A 24,678-nucleotide genomic window follows, 5' to 3' on the forward strand; every position below is an offset into this window, starting at 1 on the left:
AAAGAGATGCTCGCAGTCAGCTATGGTCTAAATTAGTTCCATCATACACATATAGATGACAGATTTATGTTCTTACTGACCATAAACCTCTGGTTTCAATCATTAAGAAACCACTCTCCAATGCACCGAGAGGGCTTCAATCACTTCTGCTTCAAACCCAGGAGTAAAACATTGACCTTTCGTACAGATCAGGCAACCAAATGGTCCTGTCCGACACCTTGTCACGACGACATTAAAAGGAATAGGAAAACGCTGAGATAGGTAACAAATAGGTAACAAATAGGTAACATTGCAACACCATTAACACTCTATCAGAAGCGAACGTTTTAATGAAATCCGTGTTGCTACATAATATGATGCTTGCCTTCAGAAGCTAAAAGAGTTAATAGTGAAGGGATGGCCGGCTGAGAAAAGAGGTCTTGACCCATCTCTTACACCATGTTACAGCTACAAAGACGAGCTAACTGTGCAAGATGAAATTGTCCTTCTTGGAGAAAGGATCGTCATTCCAGCAGCGATGAGATCCCAGATAAAAGACAAAGTACATGCTGGTCATCTAGGCATTAACTCTTGCATGAGGCGTGCACGAGAACTTGTGTTTTGTCCAGATATGTCTGCAGAAATCCAACAGTTTATTGAAAGCTGTGAAACTTGTTGATCGTATAGTGACAAACAAGCAGCGGAACCATTGTTTGTACACCCTTCCCCGAACAGACCATGGGAAAAGGTCGGCACAGATCTGTTCTCATTATGTGGCCGAGACTACTTGATCACTATTGATTACTACAGCAGTTTCTTTGAGGTTGATTACTTGACTGAGACAACATCAGAAGCCGTCATCACTTCGCCAGGCATGACATACCTGACGTTGTGATAAGTGATAATGGGCCGCAGTACTTGTCCGAATGGTTCCAGAACTGTAGCAAGACTTGGTATTTTCGACATGAAAAGTTGACCCCAGAAACAGCCAATCTAACATAGCAGAAGAGGAAGCTGTACAAAACTGCCAAACGGCTGTGTACTAAATGCCGTGTATCGAAGGAAGACCCGTGCGTTGGGTTACTGAACTTCAGAAATACACCTACTGAAGGTGTCAAGGCAAGTCCGGCACAACTACTGATGGGTAGACGGACAAAGACCCTCATACCATCCACTACCTTTCTACTTTAACTGGACACGAACGATTTACAAAGAATCTGGCGGCAAATTGACTGAAAAAAATCCAAAGTTGCACAAGGATTAACCCCAAGGAGGGCACTTAAACCTCTAAATGTTAGTGACACTGTACAAATGCGACCAATACAGACAAGCAGAAGGAATGAAAGGACGCGATCGTGACAAAGGCAATCACATCCCGGTCATATGAGGTTCGAGACAGAAAAGGGCAGGCATCCCAAAGCCATGTGAAGAACATCCGCCTGACGACATCCAACCAGACGAGGCAACGGAAACCATCTACCAATGACTAAAACCACCCGAACCACCACCATACCAAACCAGGGCTGGATGAATCATCAGGAAGACGAACCGTTTGGATATGTAAGTTTGTCGATTTATCGATATTTGAGTGTAATTAGGGCTCCCCTTGCAATTAGTAATCCCAAAAATAATTATGTCTTGAAATCTGACAATCCAAACATTTTATTGTAATTAGCTTAAAACTAAAAGGAGAAAGATGTTACCTGTTCAATGTATAACTTACCATCATGGCATTATCGATTAGGTTATTGTATGCACCCCACAGAGGAGCTCTCGTGTGGAATTCCAGAACGTCCACAATATTTTTTATCTAACTTTAATTACCGTCTCTGTGTTATATATCGGCCCATGAAACCGTATACAATGCCTAGGAGTCAGGCTTTCTTTACACTGTATACACTGCCCAGGAGTCGGGTATTCCTTACACTGTATACACTACCTAGGAGTCGGTTATTCCTTTTACAGTGAACACTTTCTGGGAGTCGGTTATTCCTTTTACTGTATCATGTCTAGGAGTCGTAGCTTCCTTACACTGTATACACTGCCTAGGAGTACCTTAATCTAGGGGTGGGGTGGGGGTGGCAAATGTGGTTCATTTGGGAAGTAAATTGACCTTTTTGTATTTAAGCAATTGTTTGTGGCCTGAACTGACCTAGGGTTGCCTTGTTCATATTTTGTACGTTTTTGTTACGGGTAGCACTTGCGTTGATGTATCCCGGCGCTGTTTAGCAACAGAGAACCGTATAGTAGTACTCCGAGCAGGGTGGTGCGTGTCATTTGTTCCGCTCTTATTGAGTTGTCCTCTGTTGACCTGTTACGGCCAGACCTCGTTCACAGTTTCTTGCAGGATAGGGCTTTGAATGCATTTTTTGTACCTGGACATAATTCTGCCGAAGTATGGCGTTCGGTGCATTCAAGGTTGAATAACAGGCTCCGTGATCTTGCCTGGATATTGGACACGGTGCCTTGGTGACCAATCTGAAAAGGTATCATTGGCGACTGGGTGATGGACTGTGCCCAAGGACCGGCTGTGTTAGCTTAGAGAGTAATGCTCATGTTTTTGTTGGCATTTTTCCATTGTTTTAAGCTGTGGGAGTGGTTTCAGAACTGGACAGACCATGTAACGGGTACCCGTTAATGGTCGGTAGGACAGGGCTTTGTTTTATATGGGATAGACCCTCCAAATTGTTCTGTTGCTGTGTTGCACCGTATAATTTGTCTCTGTGTTATTTTGAAAAACAAACTGTTATGGAGGAATCGATGTGATATAGTTTTTAAGGTTACATTTGCCAGTTGACAGGCAGTCCTGGAGGCGGTGAAGTGTGATATTCGCCTTCAGGTTGAAGGCGATTTTCGCCGTTTATCTGGGCTGCCTTTTTTTGGACGCTGGTTTGCAGATGAGGGGTGTTTTGTTTCGCTGCGTGCTGGTCGTCCTTTTGTGTTTTTTTTTTAAATGTTCGAGTGGGTGGTTGGGGTTTGTCTCTACTGATCAGTGGACATATTTTTTTTGGGCTAGCTTGATAATCACTATTTCTTATTCTTAGAAAGAAAAAAAATAGTTTGCAGTGGTAGTTATTTCAAAAGTTGACCGAACATAAACTCTCGCTTATAAACATGCTACTTTACATCATTGTGTGATTTAGTACGGTAATGAGAAGCCAGAAGGGAATTTATGGTATGTACTTGATTTATTCATCTTAAAATATATTCATATGAATGATAACGAAAAAGATATGAGCTCGTTATTTTCTGTAAAGACAGACGAAATGTTTTTTTACAGCACATACTTTTACAACTCTTTGTATTTTTGTTATTTTTATATGTGCTTTTTATTATCACTTGAATATTGTGATAAAAACAAATAAATAAATGAAATTAAATGATTTGAAATTACAATTTCAAAGGGCATTCAAATCTTCCAGAGCTTCAAGTGGACATGACAGGTACGCTATTGTAGACTGATTTGTCAGTATTGTTTATCCGATTGAAATAATATTGATGATTACAAGAACGTTACAGTCTTAGTGTCGGCTTTACCATTAATCATAGTAGCACTAAAATCTCAGATTTCTGCTATTGTTGATTATTCTACATATAATAATATGAATACAAGTACTGCTGTATATGATACTTGTCACGCTGTGGCTTGTTAATATTAACAAGATTGTTTACTGAAATGGTATGTATCAATCCTTCTTTATGTTAGTATAAAATGCTTGTAATGTGGCATATGTTAATATCCATGGAAATATGAGTTTGGTGTCATATGGATCATTTAGATAATTATTTGTACAGCTTAGATAATTTCACATTAGTTATAAAACAAGGGGCATATTGTTAATGTCAATCAACAGTCCATCACAATTTCAAATTAAATATTTGATATTACCCCATTTTTTCATTATGCTCTACAAGGTGACGTTGACAACTTGGATGCAAAGTATTTGCTGTGCTTTATTCCAAATGATTCATTCACATCCAATGATATATGAAAACAAAGACCCTACAAACAAAACATACCTCCCAAGCACCGGATTGAAGATTCAGACTGTAACCGTAGTTCCTCCACAAAACTAAGATGTCAGAGATACAAATTTGTGCAAGAGAATGAACAATACGAAATATAATATGATAGATTCATCTACAGAGGAGAACGGATTACGTACTGAAATATGTAATCCATTTATTCTTGTCTTCTATATACGGTTATATGGCGAGTGACATCACATGACAGATATATACTATTTTTTTTGAAGTTCAGCACAACAGAAAAATTCCCCTTCTGGGACTCATCAGTTGAGAGTAAGAATTGAATACCAGACAATTGTGTCACAGACCATAGTCCATACCACTTTGTTTATATTTGCTAATTTAAATGTTATAACATATATTAACCTCTTTGCGTCACTGAAATCTTTATTTTTGAAAAAGTTTAAAGAATAAATAACGAATGTGAGGAGACCTGATAATATAAGATGAATAGTTTTGACTATATAAACATACCTTTAATGACTCTTGATTGCATATTTGCAGGATTTGACTCCGAAGAGAATGTAAGAGGCAGCAGACAACCTTCGAACCTTTTTAGTAGAAATGAAGGATAACAAGCAAAATGTAACGAATAAACACGATAATCTAGGGGGCAACTATCATTAAAGCACATCTTTGTTAAACATATACTGAACCTTTATATTTTGGTAGTAAATGTTCCTGTTACATTTAAATGTGAATAGTTTTACACTAAATATTGCTTGGTTGTTCTGGACCGTCAAGGGAATACAATGGAATATGCTTAGGTGGTTTCTTACAAAAATACAAGATAGAATCATGCATGTTCTTACCAGTGAAATTAGTGATCAGTATAAATGTATGCTTATCCTAGAACAAAGTAAGATGAATGAGCTAGAAGTTTCTAAAGGGGAGAATGGAAGATCTAAAACTTTACTAAATTACACATATTAAAGCGAACAAAACGATGTCCAATTGTTGCCATCGGTTTCTAAGTAAAAGATTGAACCAGCGCCAAATAAATAAAAGAGGAAAGCCTCGGTAAAAGCTGCCATTCAGTGGAGGGGTAGTGTTATATTAAACACCTAAATATCATTAACGAGATATAAAATCTCCCAATTTTGATTACTTGTCATACCACTACATTTCAAAGTATCGTAATTAAAATCCTCATGACGCAGATTGACTTATCTCTGTTATTTACAGTAGTACTGTCTTTCTTCTCATTTAGTTCAGCAGTCTATCGTAAGTTTTCTTTGCACTATAAACAACATTTTTTTAACCCAACACGAATAGACAATTTCAGTTCTTAATGTTCATGTTTAACTTACTTTTATAAGAAAGAACATGGAATATTCCTTTAGAAAATATTATGTTGGGTAACTGAATGTCCCATCCGAGACAATCGGAGTTATAACCTTTCCATTCAAAAGGAAGGTTTAACAAGGAGACTTTTTGTTGTTCGCCCACATAAATGTACATGTTGTTTCAGAAACACAACAGCTAAGCCCTACTTGATGTTTCTCATTAACTTTTTGTGAAATAAAAACTCATTGCAGTTTCATAAGTTTGAATCAAAAATCTTGTTCTATGATTTGAATAGCTTAAGTCTCGCCCTAGCCAAACACATACATTTTCATTGCTTGGTAAACATAGACATTTGAATAATTGTAGCTGAATATGCTCTAAGGTCATTACTTTTAATTTCAGAAGCGGAAATGATATCGTTAATCATTCTGGATTAGTGTTGATCATTCAACACTTATTCCAAAATCCTATATCAGGTGCAATACTTCAATAGATGCTCCCTGAGCAGTGTACCTTACTGCTAATGACGAAAAGTCTAATTTATTGATATGAAAACCACTCATATAAACAAGTGCCCAAGGGCACTATGGTTCCTTGCTTGTAAGGAATATTTACAAAGGAGCAGCACTGTTCTAAAATTGTTATGTGGTCCGATGTAAACACACAATATTATTGCCAAAAATATCACAAATCAACTGTTGGTCCTTTTGAGAACCAGTTGAGGACCAGGTGACTGATATGAGCAAGAGTTGGCTTTTTTACAAACCCACAGAATCATCTTTACTGTTCTTATTAAAGGCGATATCGCCCGTAGACTTTTTTTTTGAGGGCGCTGGCATTTTCGAGGTTTCAGCGAGGTTTACTGGGACCCCGAAAACTCACGTGACCTCGGTGGCAAATTTAGATCAGTGAATAGCACAGGCAAGCGTATGCGTAACAAGCCCGTACCCATGCACACATAATGTTATAACACAGCATTTCAGATTATTGTACTGTTTACCGCAAAGGATTTTCGTACGCGATAGTTTGTTGTTTGTGTGCCTTTTGAGTAAAGAATACTGTACGATTTTCGTACAAATACATTCGATAAGACTAGAGTATAGTGACAATCATGGAAAAGGGATCAGGGCAAGGAGAATCGGGCGAAAGAAAACGACCTTATCCTGGAACGAGCGTAGGTTCAAGTGGAGGAAAGCCATTGTTGCATGGACCTGACAAAAACAGCAGTGCAAAGGAACAACAGCGACGAAGAGATGCCACGAAGATCTATCTTCTACGTTCCTACGTAAACTGGCAAATGGAGAAAGAACTCTAAAAACATGTCCACGATTTGACTTCTGTTAGCAACGCAGATTTCGCAGAACATTTGCTTTAGGATCACACAAAAAGGTAATGATTTGCTAAGCTAGGCTAAAACTGTATAGGGTAATACTAGTACATAGTAGTACTACAGGGTATTGTCCTAGGTAACTGTCAGTGTTGCGAAGTACAGAAAACTGCAAAGTTCGGACACCCCTAAGAAATACACGATTTCACCATGATAACCTACAAGCGAAAGCCAATATCACTAAAAACTAGGAAGCTACAGTTATTTCCTCTCCAAAATGACCCGTGCGCAAGTATGTACGTACATATCTGTCAATAAAATGAAGATAGTTTTTTGGGGTATTTTAAGGCTTAGGTGTTCGAACTTCGCAGTGTCTCTGCTATTGTATTTGTAACATACATGATTTGATGAGCCTAGGCTTTGTAACTAGGCCTATCATTCATTATTTTTCCAATGGACCTAGCGTATGCTAACCTTATCATACTTATCCTAGCACAAAATAGCAGTAAGTTGTATTACTGAGTCATCATCATCACTGTTTGTGAATGCTTGTCATGAGGATACTGTATAGGCCGTGGCTATTCTTACGACTAGTCGTAACAATTATTTATAAACTATTCTTACGACAAAGGCAAATTCAAGTGCAGTAAAGTAAATAAAGCAACTGCGCATGTAGTAGGGGTAACCCTAAACATAACCATAAACCTCAATCCTAACCCTAACCGGAAGTTATTGTTACTCCTCGTCGTAAAATTAGTACTCCTAATCATAAAAATAGCAACTGCCCATGCGTAGTCGGAAATTATTCTTACGACTAGTCATAAGAATAGCCACTTTGTACTGTATACAGTTAAAAATTAAAATATCCTTCCTAAAGAAGACTGACAGGGACTGGGGGTCTTTAGTTTCACTCCTCATATTTATGCCATGGAAAGCTGGGCCTTCTCATCACCAAAAAGTAAACTGTTTTTTTGCCTCAACAAATTGATGGAAATATATTTTCTAACCACTAGGCCTAGGTGATCTGTTCATCCCCACCCCCTCCAGGTTCTAAATTGTTATCAGCTGTCCTTGTTTGAGGAATAATTCTTGTGAATGAGCATTTGAAAGAAAAGCATCACCTATGCCCAGTCATAATTAACTAGGCATATAACATAGGACTAAGGCCTAGTATTAGTAATAAGTATCTGAATTTAGTGTTCATAGTAACTGTATTCCCTAATTTTGTAATATACACCAGTGAGGAAGGCCTACTGTGCTGTAAAAGTACAACCACATGGACCTGCAATTTTTGCTATAAAAATAATGCATCTACATAAATAATTTAGAATCACTACTAACTGATTCACATGTTTTCACACCGCTGCGTATGCAACTAGACCTTAGGTTTTTCTAAGGTCAGCCACAGCCAGCATATATGCAATCAAGTTTTAATGGTTCATTTGGGCAACATGGTGTTATACTGTTATCTACTGACTGTCTGTCCAATATTCCAGCAATCATGTGTACATTTCTGTGTTTGGGATTTTTGAAGGAACCCAACTGCTATGCAAGAAATTAGGTAAATTAGCCTCACAAATTGAGGGACCATATTAGTACATATAGCTATACCTATATAAAACTTTATATAGCCATGCCTGGAGGTAAGAAAGTACCAGTTTTTTTGTGTAGGCCTGATGCTCATACTTTATGATGCTGTGCTAAGTTATCATATTTTTTATATATAGTCAGTACTATGCTTGTTTTTGTTCAGCTTCTTGTGAATGATCTGATGTTTAGTGTTCAAAAATTATAATATCTATTAAATTTGGTGGCCGAAACTATCTCTTGTGGAGAGTAATCTAGCGTTAAATTAATGGTAGTCTGAAATCAAGCTATTCATGTAAACAGGAATTTTTCACAATGGTGGGCTTATGTCATGGAGTAAGCTAGCATCTCAATTCTCACTCATGAAACCAACTGCTCACATAAACAGGAAGTTTACACAGTAGGTAAATAATGAGTGTACATCAAACTTTGATCAAAAGACTGGACATCTTTTAGCGATATGAAACCAATCAGTTCACTAAGACAGGAAGTTTACATAGTAAATTTTACATTGACATGTGAGCTCAAGTTGTTGGGCAAGCAGTTGGGCAACACAAAATTATCCTTACAATTCTTGAAAGGTACCGCGGTTTATGGATATGTTGAAGAAGAGTATGAAAGGATATCTCATCCTTATCTGGGTTTAAATCAATGTGGGTTAACAATATGTTATTATTGAAATCTGCCTATGTGTTTGTTTGTTACTTTTCTCTTTCATATTTTTTCTTGGGTAGGTATGATAAAAACATGTATGTTTGTAATGATTTGGTCATTACCAGATTCATTACGCATACAATTAAGCTTGGGGTGTACAGTAAAATTACTATTTCAGTTATATGATTTACGGACAATTTTTTTTGTTTCATTGTATAGGTTTCAAATGCATCTTTTCCGGAAAGATGCTGAAAGTCAAACAGAGGCATTCTCAGCAGCTGTCACCACAGAAAGATCAGTGGACACTCAGAAAGGAGAAGGTAAATTTATATGTTTATCCTTGCATGAATTACAGACTGGAAGAGCAGTGCTAATCTTATCTGATCTGATGTGATCAGAAAAATAATACAATTTCATTCTCATTAAATTCCAAAAGAAAAGAAAAAGATGGTAGCATATTGCTCATCCACTAAAAAGCATACATGTGTATGAGAATTTATAAAAGTAAGTGGGCCTGATATTATCAGGATCTTCTTTAGAGGCAAACTGACTAGTAACAGTAAATTCAAGAGACACAATAGAGCCTGGAACAGAGAGGACATGGTGAACACAAAGAAAGAAGTTAATGGTGTATTGAACAAAAGGAGTCAGTGAAAGCAGAGGTATTTAGATAAACTGTGGAGTACAAAGCGAGGCTTAAGTAAGGAGAGAGGGCGAATAAACTATAGCAGAATACAGAGATGGAGCAGGATAAAGTTAGTCATGTCCTTCCTGTATATTGAGCCCATTCAGTTGAATGGTGCTAGGGCACTCCGTCCACTCTCTCTATTTCTGCTGTGGTGTACTATGTCTGCGATGGTTAGTCTACGAATTTAGTTACCTGTTGGGACATGACTTTAATGGTATGATTGGGGAGCTGAAAGGGTTCCCCTACTGGAGTCTCCATGTTCATGGTATTGACTTGTGACTAGAACTGCTTCTTGAGGGTGGTCTTGGTTTCAACAACATACTTGTAACTTCAATGTCCTCTAAACTCAATGACACCATTTAAATTGAAATATCAGTTTCCAGTGCTGCATAAGTGTGATAAGTTCTAAACAAAAGGTATATTTTTAGTCACAGCCATAGAAGCTATAGCAGGATACTTGCAATCTAGTAACTCTTGTTTTATGGAATCTCTACAGATACTCCTGATCCAGTTACTTCAACACCTCTCAAGAAGCCATCTGCCAATGTTCTGTCCAATGTCAGTAGGATTAGATATGGAGCAGCATGGGAGAGAAACCTCAGACTATACGAATACACATTGCCACATTTACATGATCCTGAACTAAAGAGATCATACATGTGGCATGGGCAAGCACTTTTCCCAGACTTTTGTTGACAGGTTGTGCGACATTCACAAACGTTGGATTAGCAGCTAATGATACATCTGCATCACCAGATTGAGATAAATTGCTTTCGTCCATCGTCCATTTTGTTCGATAGTAGCTATGACTGTGAATCAGGAGCTTGGCCACCCTCTAAGTCAAGGTGGGCAAGGTTGGGGAAATTCAATCAAGGAGTAACAATCAGAGAATGGCCAGCTTTATATTGTATATAGACCTACACGCACAGCGTGTATAAATATCTGTATCGGTTTATTTATACTGGTGTTCATTTCCGTTGCCAGGAGGGGATATGATTTGAACGTGGGGGGGGTGGGGAGGGGGTCCCATTTGAAGTGTCCAAACGATGCTAATCTTTACATCTATCTTCTTGAATCACATGTACCCCTATCGACACGATCAATCAGTCCTGTCTCTCACCTCCTATCATGCACTGGTGTATTTATATCCTGGCAAGATAACAGTTAGGCATAGTAAGGGTCAGAGGTCATCACAACTTAAAGAGTTGTGCGAGTCCCTGTGGTCTCTTACATCCTGGTAGCAGTAGAGAGAAGAAGCCTAATAGATCAGAAACCATAATCATCTTCTGTTGTGTCTTATTTTCCAGCATCCTTGAAACATTATATCCTTCCCCTTTGATTTGTTGATGTCATAAAGCTGCATTTATGTTGTGCATTATTTAATTCCAGTATTTAGATTGTATATTCTTCTTGTGTATTTGACAGTATCCCAGTGATCTCCATTTTTCTGCTCTTGTATTTTTTCTCTGTACTTTCATATCATATCTATCTCTACCCCTAGCCTCCATCTCCACATTTTCTTTACTTTCTTCCTACATCCCTTCATCTGTCTTTCACTCTTTCTTTTTTGACCTCTTTCCTCCCCTCTGTTTACCCTGTATGTTTTAGTTTGCCGACTCCCCCCCCCCCCGCGTCTCACCCCCAAAAAAGTTCACAAGGTTGACAAGTCTCCCCGTGCTAGTCCCAAGCTATACACCCTTGTTGTGGTGACCGTTCAATATATTTGCGGATCAAATGGAAAGCCCCACCCCCACCCCTTATCCCCAGTGTAATGAATCGGCAAATGGAAGATTATTCGGAGTTGTTCGTGATGGTTCAATGATCTTATAGTCAGGCATAGGCCTATATGGTTCTCTTTGTCCTTCATTGCCGTCGAAGTTTGAAATGAATTAATCGTGCTAGGAACTTCCGGGCAATGTTTAATTTTCTGTGGCAAGAAAAAAAGCTTCCCCCAGTCTCTCCTGGTTGACTATATAGAGCCTGTTCGCCTATATGGTCACACAATAGTATAGATAAGTATGATCCATGCAGACAGCTAGTGTATATTTTTTTTTTAAATTCAATCCAATTTCAGTTAAAGTTTCGAGTTGTAATTCGAGTCAGTCGAGATGAGGTGCCCCATGGTGGAGCTGGGTAACCCACCCCAACCCCGTTGCCGACTTTTTGGCATTTCGTTGGGAGCCGTTCGGAACAAGAAGCAGGAGAGTCAATTCTGGGAGTACAGTACGCTGGAAAGCAATACACTGACGTGATTTAGAAAAAAAAAGTTTTTTGCTTTGACGGCCGATGCTCAGCGAGACACTTTTCAATGGAAATAACTATTAGTTTTTTGTTCATGTACTTATTCCCTTTTTGCCAATCCTTTCTAAAGAGGGTGGAGCCGCCCCTTATGGCAACGTATTTTCCTTCCCTTTTCCGTTCAAGTTTCGTTATTTTTTAATTCGGGTCAAAGGGGTGCAAGGACAGGGTTTACGTGCACCGGTTAGGAGGACGGGGTGCAGCTAGGGCAAGTGCTCTGTGATCGCCTAAAGGGCCCGTTGCCAGGAGTCCAAAATAATTAAATATACATATTTATCTATATATGGTATATGACATAAAATGCTTTGTCTTACCCTCCTGATATATAAATAAAATTTATATATAAAATACAATGTAAGCTGTGACTCTGTCTATGTATAATTAATACCTAAATTGGCTGAAATACCAATTGTTCACACATGACGGACTTGACTTTACGTTTGATACCCAATTTTGTAATCACTTCAGTCAATTTTTTCACTCATTCGCGTTTGTCTTTTTGTGACACTAGTCAGCGTGAATCAGACATAAAGTTCATAACTACTAGTTTCTTGAGCTGTTTCTTGACTTCGACTGCTCACCATGTAGGCCTAAAAGAGTAAAAGCAGGGAACTGCTAGAGTAGCAGCTCCCTGGTCAAACTATTACGCCTGATGCAAAGCTCGACCGTAACCTATACTGTACAGCCCATTAGTTGTGAAAAGTTCTGAACGTAAAACAAAGCACAGAGTTTTGTATCACACAACACACACGAAAACGCGGCGTAATACCGCATACTACTGACCAGGGAGTTGTTCCATAACAACTCCCTGTACTGCCACAGACAAGAAACTATGCAGGAATTTCGCCAAGGCCACCGTTCAAGTAACCGAACCCGTTTATTGCTTACTAGCCGTAAATACGGGATTGCTGAGAAATTACGAGACAACAGCGACGAACCGGTAGAGGGTAGTATTGATATTATTTTTGAATCGGGTGGTGTGAAGGACAGAATTTACGAGGAAATTACGAGCGATCCCACCTTTAAGAATTTTAACAGAACCAAACGAAACCTTGATCTTAAATAAATTCCCACACAAAGGTTGCAGAGGAGTCAATTTATGGACAATTTAGATCGGAATATGGACACGAAAATTCAAATAGTAAACTTGAAAGAACTAATACAGGTCAACGGAGGTCAAAGGTCACCCAAATGCAGGTCGACTATTGGATTACAATAGCGTAACTCCCAACCTTGACGGACTCAAGATATTGCAAAAATAATAGATTTTGACCCCTCATTGACCTTTGTCGAACTTGGATCACATGACCGTTAAGTTTGGAAACGTTTCCTGACCCCATTCACAAAAACTCCCAAAATATCAACCATGTCGGACCCTGTCAATGGGAGTTGTTGCATTTTTAATATTTTCCATTTTTTGACCCTAACTGACCTTTGCGGGCACAAAAATACAATAGGAATTTTTCTCTCACTATGGGCTATCAACCCACCAAGTCATGATACATCATTTCATTATTGAGATATCGTGTACACAAGCCAATCGTCACATACACATACACACACACCAAGTTGAATGCATAGGTTCCTTGCTTTGCAAAAAGCAAGGAACCAAAGAGAAGAGGATTTTCAGATTAAATTGTAAAAAATCAACTAAAATTGTGAACTTGTTCACACATATTGTCGAAAGAAAAGAATTAACTAATCTGAAGTTTCGGTAAAAGGTGATTTTTTCGAACACAGTCGGAGTTTGAAGATGAAAAGTTGAAATAATAGGATAAAAGTTCGGAGAAACAAGGAAAATTGTCAATATAAACATTTTTTAATTAATGTAAAGTTGATCGATCAGTATGAAATTTAAAAAAAAAATCAAAATAGGAGTCAACATTTTGAGGAAAATTAATTGAAATATCAAAATGCCGCCCAGGTTTTCCTCCCTGTCACTCTTAATAGCGCTGTTCTACGCTACTGACAATATATCATACACTATGGGTAAACAAAACGGGTTTGTAACCAGAGGAAACATCTGCATAGGGACCCCATCGCGTCCCCAAACACAGGAAAAACCACATCGTATTCCTCTATGGTGACATTTTGTTAGGAATAGACTTTGATAAACTCCCATACAAGTGTCTATCCCTATGATCGATTGTAATGTCTAGTATTTGGTTTGCTCTTGTCATAACCATAGAAGTCAACGTATAGCAGTAATCACACTCTATTCACTGTAAGGCAAGTATTGTTTTAATATTCATTATCTCCTTGAGTTACACATATTTACACTGATTGACCGGTATACTCCAAACACCGTTCTAATCCAAACACCATATCTCAAACACCACACATAATCGAAACCGGACAGAAACCGAAGGAAACGACTGTGAAAGTTGAATAAAATGTAGATCATTAATTTTACCATACGCAATGTATTTGTACTGAAGTTATCTGTACGATTGTGAGGATACTACACTTTCTATGAAAGTGTTGAACAGATACGTGTTAATATGTTTCTCATTGTAATACTCACTCCAGCTCCTCCAACATATGTGATTGTTGTACAAACATCAATATGTCAACAACCTCTGTCTCTGTCATTTCTCTTCCTCTCTCTGTATCTATTACTACCTTCTTTACTGATGCAGGACATGACAGACGTAGCCGTGAACGTAGGATGACGTTACTAGCTTCAATCTTATTAAAGGACTCTTCCAGATCCAGACAAGAGATGGGTATCTGAAGGAAAGGAAGACAATTAATGTGATAATTATAGTAATGATTCCAGGACATTTGACTTAGTATTATACACTGATCGATAACCATTCCGAAGGTCTTCAATTTATCTCTCAGTACAGAGTATAAAATATTATTTTTGAATAGAAATGAGGGCAATATGATTGTAACTCAGACCAAATTCCAGTTCATCATGAGGGCGATGGTGTAGTTTTTAAAATTATATCTTCACAGTGACTTATGTTAATATGCTACTGGTAGTTTATGTGGAAACTTATCTGGACACTAAGTGGGTTATATGAGGTTGGGTTGAGATTGGGGATACTCCGAGATGACTGTTTGGGGACTATTCATGTTTTTTCCCCTAAATTTTCATGGACACATAAGTGTTGGTTAAAACTAAGTTATGACCAGTTGTGTTCAATGTGGGTACAATGTTGGCTAATCATGGACAATTCATGACAAAAAGTAATTTGCATCCATTTTAGTACCGCATGGGTTTCATTCGTGTTTCAAATGAGTGACGATTTTAAAACTAGTTGAACTAATTTGTTGTCATATTTTCTTTGGACATTTGTCATTGATTAAAGGGAACTTTGTTCATTACAGGTGAATTTGATGACAAGACACAGTATATTTAGTTGTCAAGTTTAAGCATTCATAAAACTGTAAGGTTTGTCTTGTCAGTACGGGAAATTATTATATCAAGGTACACAATGAAAGCACCTCGATCGGGGTAATGCACCTATATCAAGATGTATTTGGGTGCTTTCTGCAGCGTTTTCATTAGTTTTATCTTAAGTTTATAATAATTTAGGATATTATTTGCCTGACCAAACATATATATTACCATTTTGACATCGGTGTACAAAGTGGTAGGTGGGGGGCGATTGCCTCAAATTTCTGGAGACTCAAAATTTGGGCAAAAGGTCACAGCTGAACATCTCAAATATGCCCCATGCACACACAAACACATAGCAAATATCTTAAATAGTATAGCCGAATCAGTCATTTTCCCAATTTAAATTAAACAAGGAATCCTAACTCCTATCCAAAAACCAGGAAAGACTAAAGGTTACCAGAAAACTTAAGACCAGTCATTTTATTATTAACACTAAGGAAAATTCTTGCGGTGTGTGTGACCAGGAGGATTCGTCCGTCAATTGATGAGCATATCCTCCCCATTACCCAGACTGCCTACACTTAAGGACGTTGCACAGCTAAACTCGTCTTCGCTTTTAAAGTACTAGAAGCAAAAGCTATAACATTCGTAGGTAACACTATAAATCTATTGTTGCTAGATATGAGCAAGACGTCCGACAAAATTCAAACAGGATCCTTATTTAATGACCTAGAACAGGTTCTTGACAACGACGAACTTCACCTGATATCACTGCTAATCGATAACGTCTCCTACACCGTCAAACTAGAGGGCAAACTCGGACTTCCTTTTAACACTAACATTGGTTCGCCACAAGGAGATAGTGCCAGCGCACTATATTTTATAACTTATTTAGCCAACTCTATGAAATCAGATGATAATGATATCGATGCAGTTATCCTGCCATCTTAGTTAGCTGATCGTGATTACAGCACAACCACCACTATTTTTTTCCACATAGGACCAACAATACACTGATGATATCTCTTGGGCATCAACTGGTCAGCATATACTGCAAGATATCGAAAAACGAGTTTCTGAGAAACTGGCAGGAAGGAATCTGAAAATCAATTGCACATAACTCAGAAATCTTCAATCACAAGAACAGGAAATGAAAGTTGGAAGAAGTGTAAATATGTTGGAAGCTTGCTGGGAACCGAAGAAGATATTAACCGAAGAATTGGTATAACCAACAGTGCTTTCAAAACACTGTCAAGTATTTTCAAAAGCAAACACACCCAGCAAACACAAAACGTTATCATAACATTTTTAAAAGAGCCTCTAAAATATGTTTTTATAACGTTAAATGTGGTGTTATAAAAACGTCGGCAAAACGTTTTTATGAGATATTAATGTTATATTAATGTTATATGAATGTTTTAACGAAGAAATGTTTTGAAATAATAGCCTGAAAACGTTTTTGTGACATATTTATTACACCACAAATAACGTTATCAAAACAAAAGACGAAACGTTTTAATAACGTATTAAAAGCGTTTTTGTGTTTGCTGGGCATAAGCCGAAACATTAAGCTTAGGATTTTCGAGGCTTTATTAAAGAGTATTTTTTTGTACAATTGCGAACTGTGTGGCACAAAGAAGGATCTTGATTGCAAAATTGACACTTTTCAAAGGAGACTACTTCGTAAAATTCTCAACATTAGATGGACCAATAACAATTGCTTATGAAACGATGAGCTCTACAATGAAACCAACCAAACACCTTGGTCATCCATAGTCGCACATAGAAGATTGAGATTTTTCGGTCATTTAGCAAGACTCCAGGAGGACGCTCCAGCAAAGGTTGCCTTAAGAGACGAATTGAGACATACTGCTAAACCAGTAGGGAGGCCCGTGACTACCTTGCTTGGAAAAATAATGTCGCAATTTCAGGACGTTAACATTAGCAATTTCGAGGAAGCAATAAACCTTGCGCAAGATCGTGATACGTGGCCGAGGTTAATCACTGAGCATGTCGGGTAGAAGAGACTCAACTTACTACTTCTACTACCAGTCAAAGATGGGCGGAGGTGCCATGCCACAGCTTCAAAATATTAGTGAAGAAAAGAGAAATACACGAGAGAAATAAGAATTAGAGTTTCTAAACATATACTCAGTTCAAAGCTTTGCCTACTATTGCACCACATTGTATCTAAGAAATCTTACATGAAGAAAAAGTTTACCCCCTCCACTTAGACCACTGCCAAGGACGGCATCCCCTGCATGGGGTGACAAAGGACGGATCCGCACTGGGTGCCCACTAATCTAGGTACGCCACTGCTACAGATGTCAATTTCAATAAATTCAGACTCGCAGCGTGTTTAATGTTGTTCATGTAATAAGTTTAGGAAATTCGGGCAAGGTTTTAAACTTCGGACAAAAATTGTCTGCCCCCCAATTGGTAAGCCATTTTCCCCTAAACTATTCTCTTCTAAGACCCATTCCCAGGACGGCATTACCTGCATGGTGTAACAAAGTAAGGATCTGCCCAGGAACCAACTATTCTAGGTACGCCACTGCTTACAAAAGACAATTTCAATACAATCATTCTCACAACTGGCATCAGCATTTTTTTATGCATACACGTATTAAAAGTTTATAAAATTATAGGCAAGTTTCAAAATTCGGGCAAACCTTTCTGCCAACCCCATCCCCCCCCCCTCTCCCCTCAATCTGGACTGTCCTGTATGCCTTTGGTGTCGGAGACTTTCTCTTTCTTACTCATATATACACTATAGCAAGAACATATGTAACTAAAATGTTTCTCGGGAATGGTTTCTGCCAGCAAGATCCCAATGCGGACGACCACAAACAAAACCATTAGTGATGGACAGATATCATAGGCGGAATTTCTTTTATGACAGTTTCTCGCGCTCAATATTATTAACATACAATATTTTAATACATATTTTTATTGTATTTTTAATGAATGGTTACTACAACCTACTGTAAACTGGTCGTTGTATTGGCTATACATTGTGTTTGTCCTCACACGATGTATTTATATGCGTTAGAACCAATGGTATTTCTACTTTTTTTAACTTAGTTTGTTCTTGTTTGCAACCTAATTCAACCACACGTTAAACTTAGGGAAATGCAAGAACCGAAACAAAACAACAAAAGCACTCTTATGCAGGAGCCAATTTACGCTGTATAAATATTTGAACAGTTAACAATGTTTCCCTAATGGAGACTATAATATATTATATCTTTAGAATTAAAAATTATAGGTAGATTCAATCCGTTAATTTTCCAAAAAAGAAACTCATTTTTAGTCAGTGTTTGCTATATTGGTCAACGTTTTGCTCATCTGCAGCACTGATAAATAATTTAGTGGTCCTTTCAATATCACTATATAGTTATGTCAGAATGCAGATGTCTGGTATGGCTGAGTTGGCTTATCAAAGTAATCTGAACATTAGCTTTACTGAAGAAATTTATAAGGAAACTCATAGCAACAGTTACGATGAATTGTACTTACCTTATCTCTCAATGTACTTACGTACTTTTATCCGTGATTTCAGAGGAAAAAAGAAAGATCACAACAAAATACACACACTTTCAATATAATTGACTAACCTCATGACTGGATGCAATGTGAATGAACATGATAGTAGACGTCTGCTTCAATATGCCGTCCCTCTTTCTGATACGGACGATATCTGAACACAGCTGACGTAGAGTGTCGATGTTATCAAACTGAAACCATATAATAAATATTAGATTTTTTTGCGTAGTGATGAAGATAATATGCAGTGTTATCATTTCAGTTCAATCAACAATGCGCTAATATTTATCGACTGGGGATACCAAACTCACGCACCAAATGTAAGAACAACAAATACTTAAGGCAAAGTCATATGATTCACAGTTAATTCAAGAAAAATTCATGCCAGTAGTTTATCAAGTGCGGGGGTAGATCTGATAATGCAAGATAAGTAGTCAAATTAACTTGTTACTTCTTTGGTGAAGAGAGAACGCATCCATTATCTATTGTTCAATTAAGTAAGGTGGCGGTATTTGCCATCTTTATAATTCTGAAGAAGAACAATTATATTATTGATGGTTTTATTTACTAAGCAAAATTTACACAGGGAAAAAAAGCGAAAATATGTTATAAAAATATTCCCTGTGCGATGACACAAACAAACAGTATATCTTAGTAGGCAGTAGCCTACATATATTAGGTTTAGAAAAAAAATAATCCGCCAATGGAAGGCATGTTAATCAATGTCAGTAGCAATGTTGAAAGATGCTCTGCCCTGGTATCACTCTTCCTTACTTTTCTAAAAATACCCTGAGTATACCAGTCATCACAGATATATTGGTCTTGTACAGGTTGTAGTCGGGTTGTAATGTAAAATGGTAACATTAGGACTAGCATGGGTAACCGTCATTGATCACATGAAGTGTTGTCCTCCGTGCCCATATTCACCCCAAACAGGCATTTCCACATAGAATAGCAGTTGATCACATTTGGGCGAACCAACGTGAGATAGTTGGGTCCTAAATTCATGCCACGAGGGTGTCCATTAGCTATAGGTTGCATAAAAAAAACCGCCGTTTGTGCTGAACGGCAGGTTTTTTCCAGTTGGTTAGCTGAGTGATCAGTCCCATCTTTTCGCACCTTAGTTGAGCTGCATATTCGTCTATTATGCAACTCATCACACAGCTAGTAGCCAAATCACTATCAGATCAATGCAGACATGGCAAGGTGTGAACAAATCAAATCTTCCAAACTAACCAGTCTGTTTGCAGAATAGATAAAGTTGCAGTAAGTTGAGAGAGCTGAAAAATGCAACCTATGGTTAATGGACTAATTCTCGTCATGTTGGTCTCGAATGAACATTTGTTGAGACTTGATGTTTCTTTTTGGATCTTGTGTAGGGTAGTGGCGAGTTCTCTGTGTGGCTCAAATAGGGTCAATATGACAATTACATGTGGAATATTATGTTTAGCCAACACATTAACTTTATTTTTATTTGGTATGTATACAAAGACAAATCAGCTGGAGTCATATTGTTGGGCGAAAATACCATACAGTGACAGGAAGAGAACATATTGCTTTACGTCATTGTTGCAGGATATTTTTTTTCATAATGACGAGTACTTCTTTTTACCAAATGGGACCACATGATTGTTAATGTAAACAGTTTATTGGTAGAGAATGCCTCGTCTATCGAAATTGTCCTTGATGATAGTAAGCACTTGTTAATGGCTTGGGAGAATAACATCCATACATATAAATTAGTAAATGTACGTAGAAAAAACAGTAACATCTATATACTTTGTTTGCTTTAACTTAACTTTAAGGATATGTAGAATGCGTGACATAATGGTTGTAGGTTAGATTCACTAACATACATATCCTTTCAACTTAAGTTCATCTAAGCAAATTGTTCGAATTAGTTTTTACTAATTTTCTTTTCTATGTATATTTGTTTTCTACAAGAATCACTTATTATAAGGAGAGATGAAATAAGTCCTTTCAACCTATGATACTACGATTTTAAAATATAACAAGACAAGTAATTTATAATAGTTGAATAGCAAGTGATACCGGGTAATGCAAGACATTTTATATGCAAGTCTGACAAATACTTTAAAATATAGGGTTGTTCCTGTGTACTACTAAACTACTGTTTCATTGATTGATTTATCTTACAGTTTTCAAAGAAAATGGCTTCTAAAAAATCCTAATATTTTCCAGAGAACTCAACTTCGAGTATGGTTAATACAAATCCTACATGACAAAAATGACAAAACAATACACAACATGCAAGAAACAATACCAATATTATGAAAGCAGAATCCATGAATTCGTGTAATAGGCGTGTATTCATAAAACTCGGCCATATTTCTTTTCTGGCATGATAGTTGTTAGTTTCTTGGTGGTATTGTTCATAATGTAGGTAATTGTTGTGTCCTAAGTTTCAAACTCATAATTTACATTTTTTTTAAATGTTCTATATATGTTACTCCCATTGTCAACCGGAGGCCCTTTTATGGTGTTCATATTTTAGATACCAGTTTTACCGATTCATATTCTATCACCAGGTTACTACCGTGTGTCAAGATAATGTTTGTTGCAATTTTATAACCAACTAGATATGAAGCCAATTCCATAGCAATAGACATTAACGAACGAACGAACGAACGAACGAAGTGTCAACAGAGGGCACTGTCAAAAGGTCCTAACAGAGCCGGAGACACGGTTATGGGAGCTATTTTCAAGATCTATACTGTTAAAATAAACATCCAAAGAATGTGTAAAGCATTGTAACATACCTCAAACTATGTGCTAGGTGTGAAAAAAAAATGTTACAAATAATTATGAGAATAATTGCACGTGTAAGTCTATGATTTCCATTTCGGAGACATGAATACAGTCTTAATGACGCTCAAAGCTTAAACTCTTTTTAGCAGACGTGATTGAGAAAAAAATCTTTAAGATGCTTTCTGATTGGTTAACGATCAGACATCCGTCGCATTGCCAAGCAAACGGTTGGTAACATTTTGTTGCTAAGATGTGTAGTTATGCGTAGTAATACCATAGCTTATATATGTCACAATATATATATGTAAATAATGGGAGGCGCAGTTAGTTTGCCCAGAAGTGTCAGTCAGAGATTATTCGAAGGAATTCTCAGCGGATTCAGAGACTGTTATTGTCAGGTTTTGTGGAACTAGAAAGTACCGATATGGCAGCCCCCTCTGTTGATTTAGTGCATGGCTGGTGATCCCCATCGTGTACACACCGTACTAAGTGTTGAGCGTATTTTCAACCGTCCGACATCAAGAAGCATGTGTGGAATTACCTCATTGTAGAGAGCTACACATAACTCATCTCATTCCTGTTTTTAGTGCCTTGAATTTCCTCCGTTCTCCATCTTGCTAAATGTCAAACTTCCAATAATGTTAGTGAAGTGTAGTTCATTGTTTGTCTATGCTATCAGTGTGAATCTATCGATATTGACTTATTTGCAAGAAATATGTTTATACTCAAAATATCTTCTGCGTAATATTGGTTATGCATCTTAGAAGATGAAATAACACTCTCAAACCCCTACCTCCCAGTGACCATTCTGTTGATCCAAATGATACTCAATGTCAAACGGACGCCAACAAACTACATGAAAAGATAAAAAGAATGAAATACACATACTTTGATATAATAATGAATAGGAAAACATATTTGGATGCTCTATGCTGCTGAAAATCAGTTTGTTAACATATTAGTTTTCCATTCTGAATGTATCATTGAAATAATTTACGTTAGCATATGTCATACTTGGATGTTTCAGTTGGTAAACATAACTTTATGAAATGAGAAAACAAAAAGATATTCATCATTAATCTTGTGCATTCCCTTGTGTTTACCTTGAATTTTCTGAGTCTTCATTATGTCTGTAAATGCCTCAGGTGAAAAGGAAGTTGGCAGCTGAAGTTGATCAAACCTGAACATGGAGGCAAAGCCAAGTGCTCAGAGTTTGTCAACATAAAAGTTAGATACAAACATATATTAAGTACATACTTGCAAGTAATAGCATTAATGTGCTTGGCACAATATGTGTGCATAAAGTATAGGGTCTCTAAAACATGATGTTTACCATCATTCATGCAAATGGAACGTCCCCATTTGTATGACTTTTTATTGCAGAATCAGTGATATACGTATTACATTGCAGTGTTTAATGCGATAAATGGAAATGCAACTGCGTGTACTCTATTTATATGTTCAATGAAAAGTCTTGGAGTTTTACTTACATGAGCTTCTTGACACGTCCACATTTCATTCCGTAGTGAAACAAGTTCAAAAGAGCACTTTCTCTTAATGTCCCCGTATTGCCATATCGTGTATTACTTCCAGCTATGTGAATCTTTTCTACAGTAGGAATTATTGGTAAAGGTATCCCGCTGTGTAGGAAAATAGTGTCACCTTCAAACTTGATGGGAGAGTACTCGAGGTGTAAACAAGACACTGGAATCTGTGACAGAGACGAAACAGGATGCTTCAAAAGTTAGTATTAATATACAGATGGCAGTGATCCAGTCGTACAAACAGTCTACCATATGATAAAGTGCACTTAAAAGTGCCAATAAATTTCATACAGCAATTGGAAGATTCAAAGACCAGCTAAACTGTCTGATAATTTTTATTTTCATGTTCATTCTGTTCAAAAATAAATTAGTTCAAGCTCGACTTGTCGAGCAAGGACATTCAAATGCTGGTAAAATAAACTTCAGTGGCTTTCCTTTGGTTGGTAAATATGGAAAGAGTGTGTTGTATTTGGCAATTTTCACCAATTTATTTAGAAGTTGCAGATTCAATCCTACCAACCTAAATGACAAAGCTACCATGAACTGTAAGTCAATCTACCATATACATGGGTGTATCTCTAATTCCTTCCACAAAGCTTAATCTTTTTGAAGAATTTGTCAATACTCTCGTGAAAAGTGAATGTTGTATAAAAAAAACCTTGAGAAGTTTAATAAACTTATATAGCATAAGCATGTCATTGTGGGAGTCATTATCAATCATACTAAAGTACTGGTAGTAAGATGGATACGCTCATGAAAAATCAAACGCTGTATATTTTGGAGTAAAAAATACACTTTGGTCATTTATTCTCTTCTATCATTCCGGATCTGTGTCGCCTAATAACAAATATACGTTTGTACCTCAATTTGAATAACTATTTTATATGATTTTTGTTTTACCCAGTAAGTCTGGATAGGTGCTCTTATAACAGTGAATTCACTGAACCAAATGAATCATTAGCTAATATAATACGTTAATAAATGCGTTACTATTCTTTTTGTGGAACTTTCTTGATTACTATTGCAGCTTCTTTCGTTTTGCTTGAATTATTTAGTTTTTTTTATCACACAGCTACCAAGCTTATAGTTACCATCTTACTATACCGATATTAATGATGACCGAGGGTACATAATGTTAATTTGACAACTTATGCGATTAAAACCATTTTCAAATGTGTAGTTTGCTTGAAACAAACTAACTACACTACTTAAGCAAACTAACCACACTACTTAGCTTCTTGCAGAACTACTAATTTATTCTTAAGAGTTGACACAGTTTGTGATTCAAAAACATCCACACTTCATTTGTATGCAAGTTAAAACTATATTCCAATACCAAACATGTGATGTATCAATCCTTACTAAGATAAACTTGGAGATGTGTTTTTATAGGGTTAATGACTGAGTTACTGCAAAAGAAACGTAATTGTAAGTCCTTCATGTTCTCCAAACACTAAGAAGAATATAGAATCACTGATTTAGTCCGAAACCAATCTATTCAAAAGATAAAATGTTACTGTTTTCGATCCAAAGAACTAGAGGCGTTATTTTGGTGGTTGCTGAATATAGAATCACTGATTCAGTCCAAAACAATATATTTAAAAGATAGAATGTTACCGTT

At 37.1% G+C, this 24,678-nt stretch overlaps 3 protein-coding genes across 4 annotated transcripts in view; 1 reads left to right on the forward strand and 2 right to left on the reverse strand.

Annotated features, from left to right (window-relative positions):
* LOC139982120 (uncharacterized) overlaps positions 1 to 24,678 on the reverse strand; it is a 671,468-nt gene that overhangs the window by 418,777 nt on the left and 228,013 nt on the right. The gene's annotated exons all lie outside the window — the stretch shown is intronic.
* LOC139982132 (uncharacterized) overlaps positions 1 to 24,678 on the reverse strand; it is a 50,901-nt gene that overhangs the window by 1,683 nt on the left and 24,540 nt on the right. Inside the window, exons 9-14 of one of the 2 annotated variants that reach the window (XM_071994729.1) lie at positions 23,004 to 23,224; positions 22,617 to 22,693; positions 22,307 to 22,365; positions 18,816 to 18,935; positions 14,374 to 14,579; positions 4,483 to 4,559 (exon numbers count right to left, since the gene is read on the reverse strand). In XM_071994729.1, the coding sequence (XP_071850830.1) occupies positions 4,483 to 4,559; positions 14,374 to 14,579; positions 18,816 to 18,935; positions 22,307 to 22,365; positions 22,617 to 22,693; positions 23,004 to 23,224 (760 nt within the window). Of the gene's footprint in view, positions 1 to 4,482; positions 4,560 to 14,373; positions 14,580 to 18,815; positions 18,936 to 22,306; positions 22,366 to 22,616; positions 22,694 to 23,003; positions 23,225 to 24,678 lie in introns of those variants that run through there. The other variant, XM_071994731.1, reaches the window with a different exon arrangement.
* Positions 6,691 to 12,872, forward strand: LOC139982149 (uncharacterized). The gene is made up of 3 exons (XM_071994754.1): positions 6,691 to 6,918; positions 9,083 to 9,183; positions 10,048 to 12,872. Exons 1-3 carry the CDS (start codon positions 6,833 to 6,835, stop codon positions 10,245 to 10,247), a joined length of 387 nt encoding a protein of 128 aa, XP_071850855.1. The 5' UTR covers positions 6,691 to 6,832; the 3' UTR covers positions 10,248 to 12,872.

This window comes from Apostichopus japonicus, chromosome 16 (genome assembly GCF_037975245.1).
Source record: "Apostichopus japonicus isolate 1M-3 chromosome 16, ASM3797524v1, whole genome shotgun sequence".
In the NCBI taxonomy this organism is placed as follows: Eukaryota; Metazoa; Echinodermata; class Holothuroidea; order Aspidochirotida; family Stichopodidae; genus Apostichopus; species Apostichopus japonicus.

Coding starts and splice junctions, on each gene's coding strand:
- LOC139982149 (XM_071994754.1), top strand. CDS start 6,833: ATGATAACCTACAAGCGAAAGCCAATATCACTAAAAACTAGGAAGCTA. Junction 6,919..9,082: donor AATGACCCGTGCGCAAGTAT/GTACGTACATAT, acceptor TTCATTGTATAG/GTTTCAAATGCATCTTTTCC. Junction 9,184..10,047: donor GGACACTCAGAAAGGAGAAG/GTAAATTTATAT, acceptor GAATCTCTACAG/ATACTCCTGATCCAGTTACT.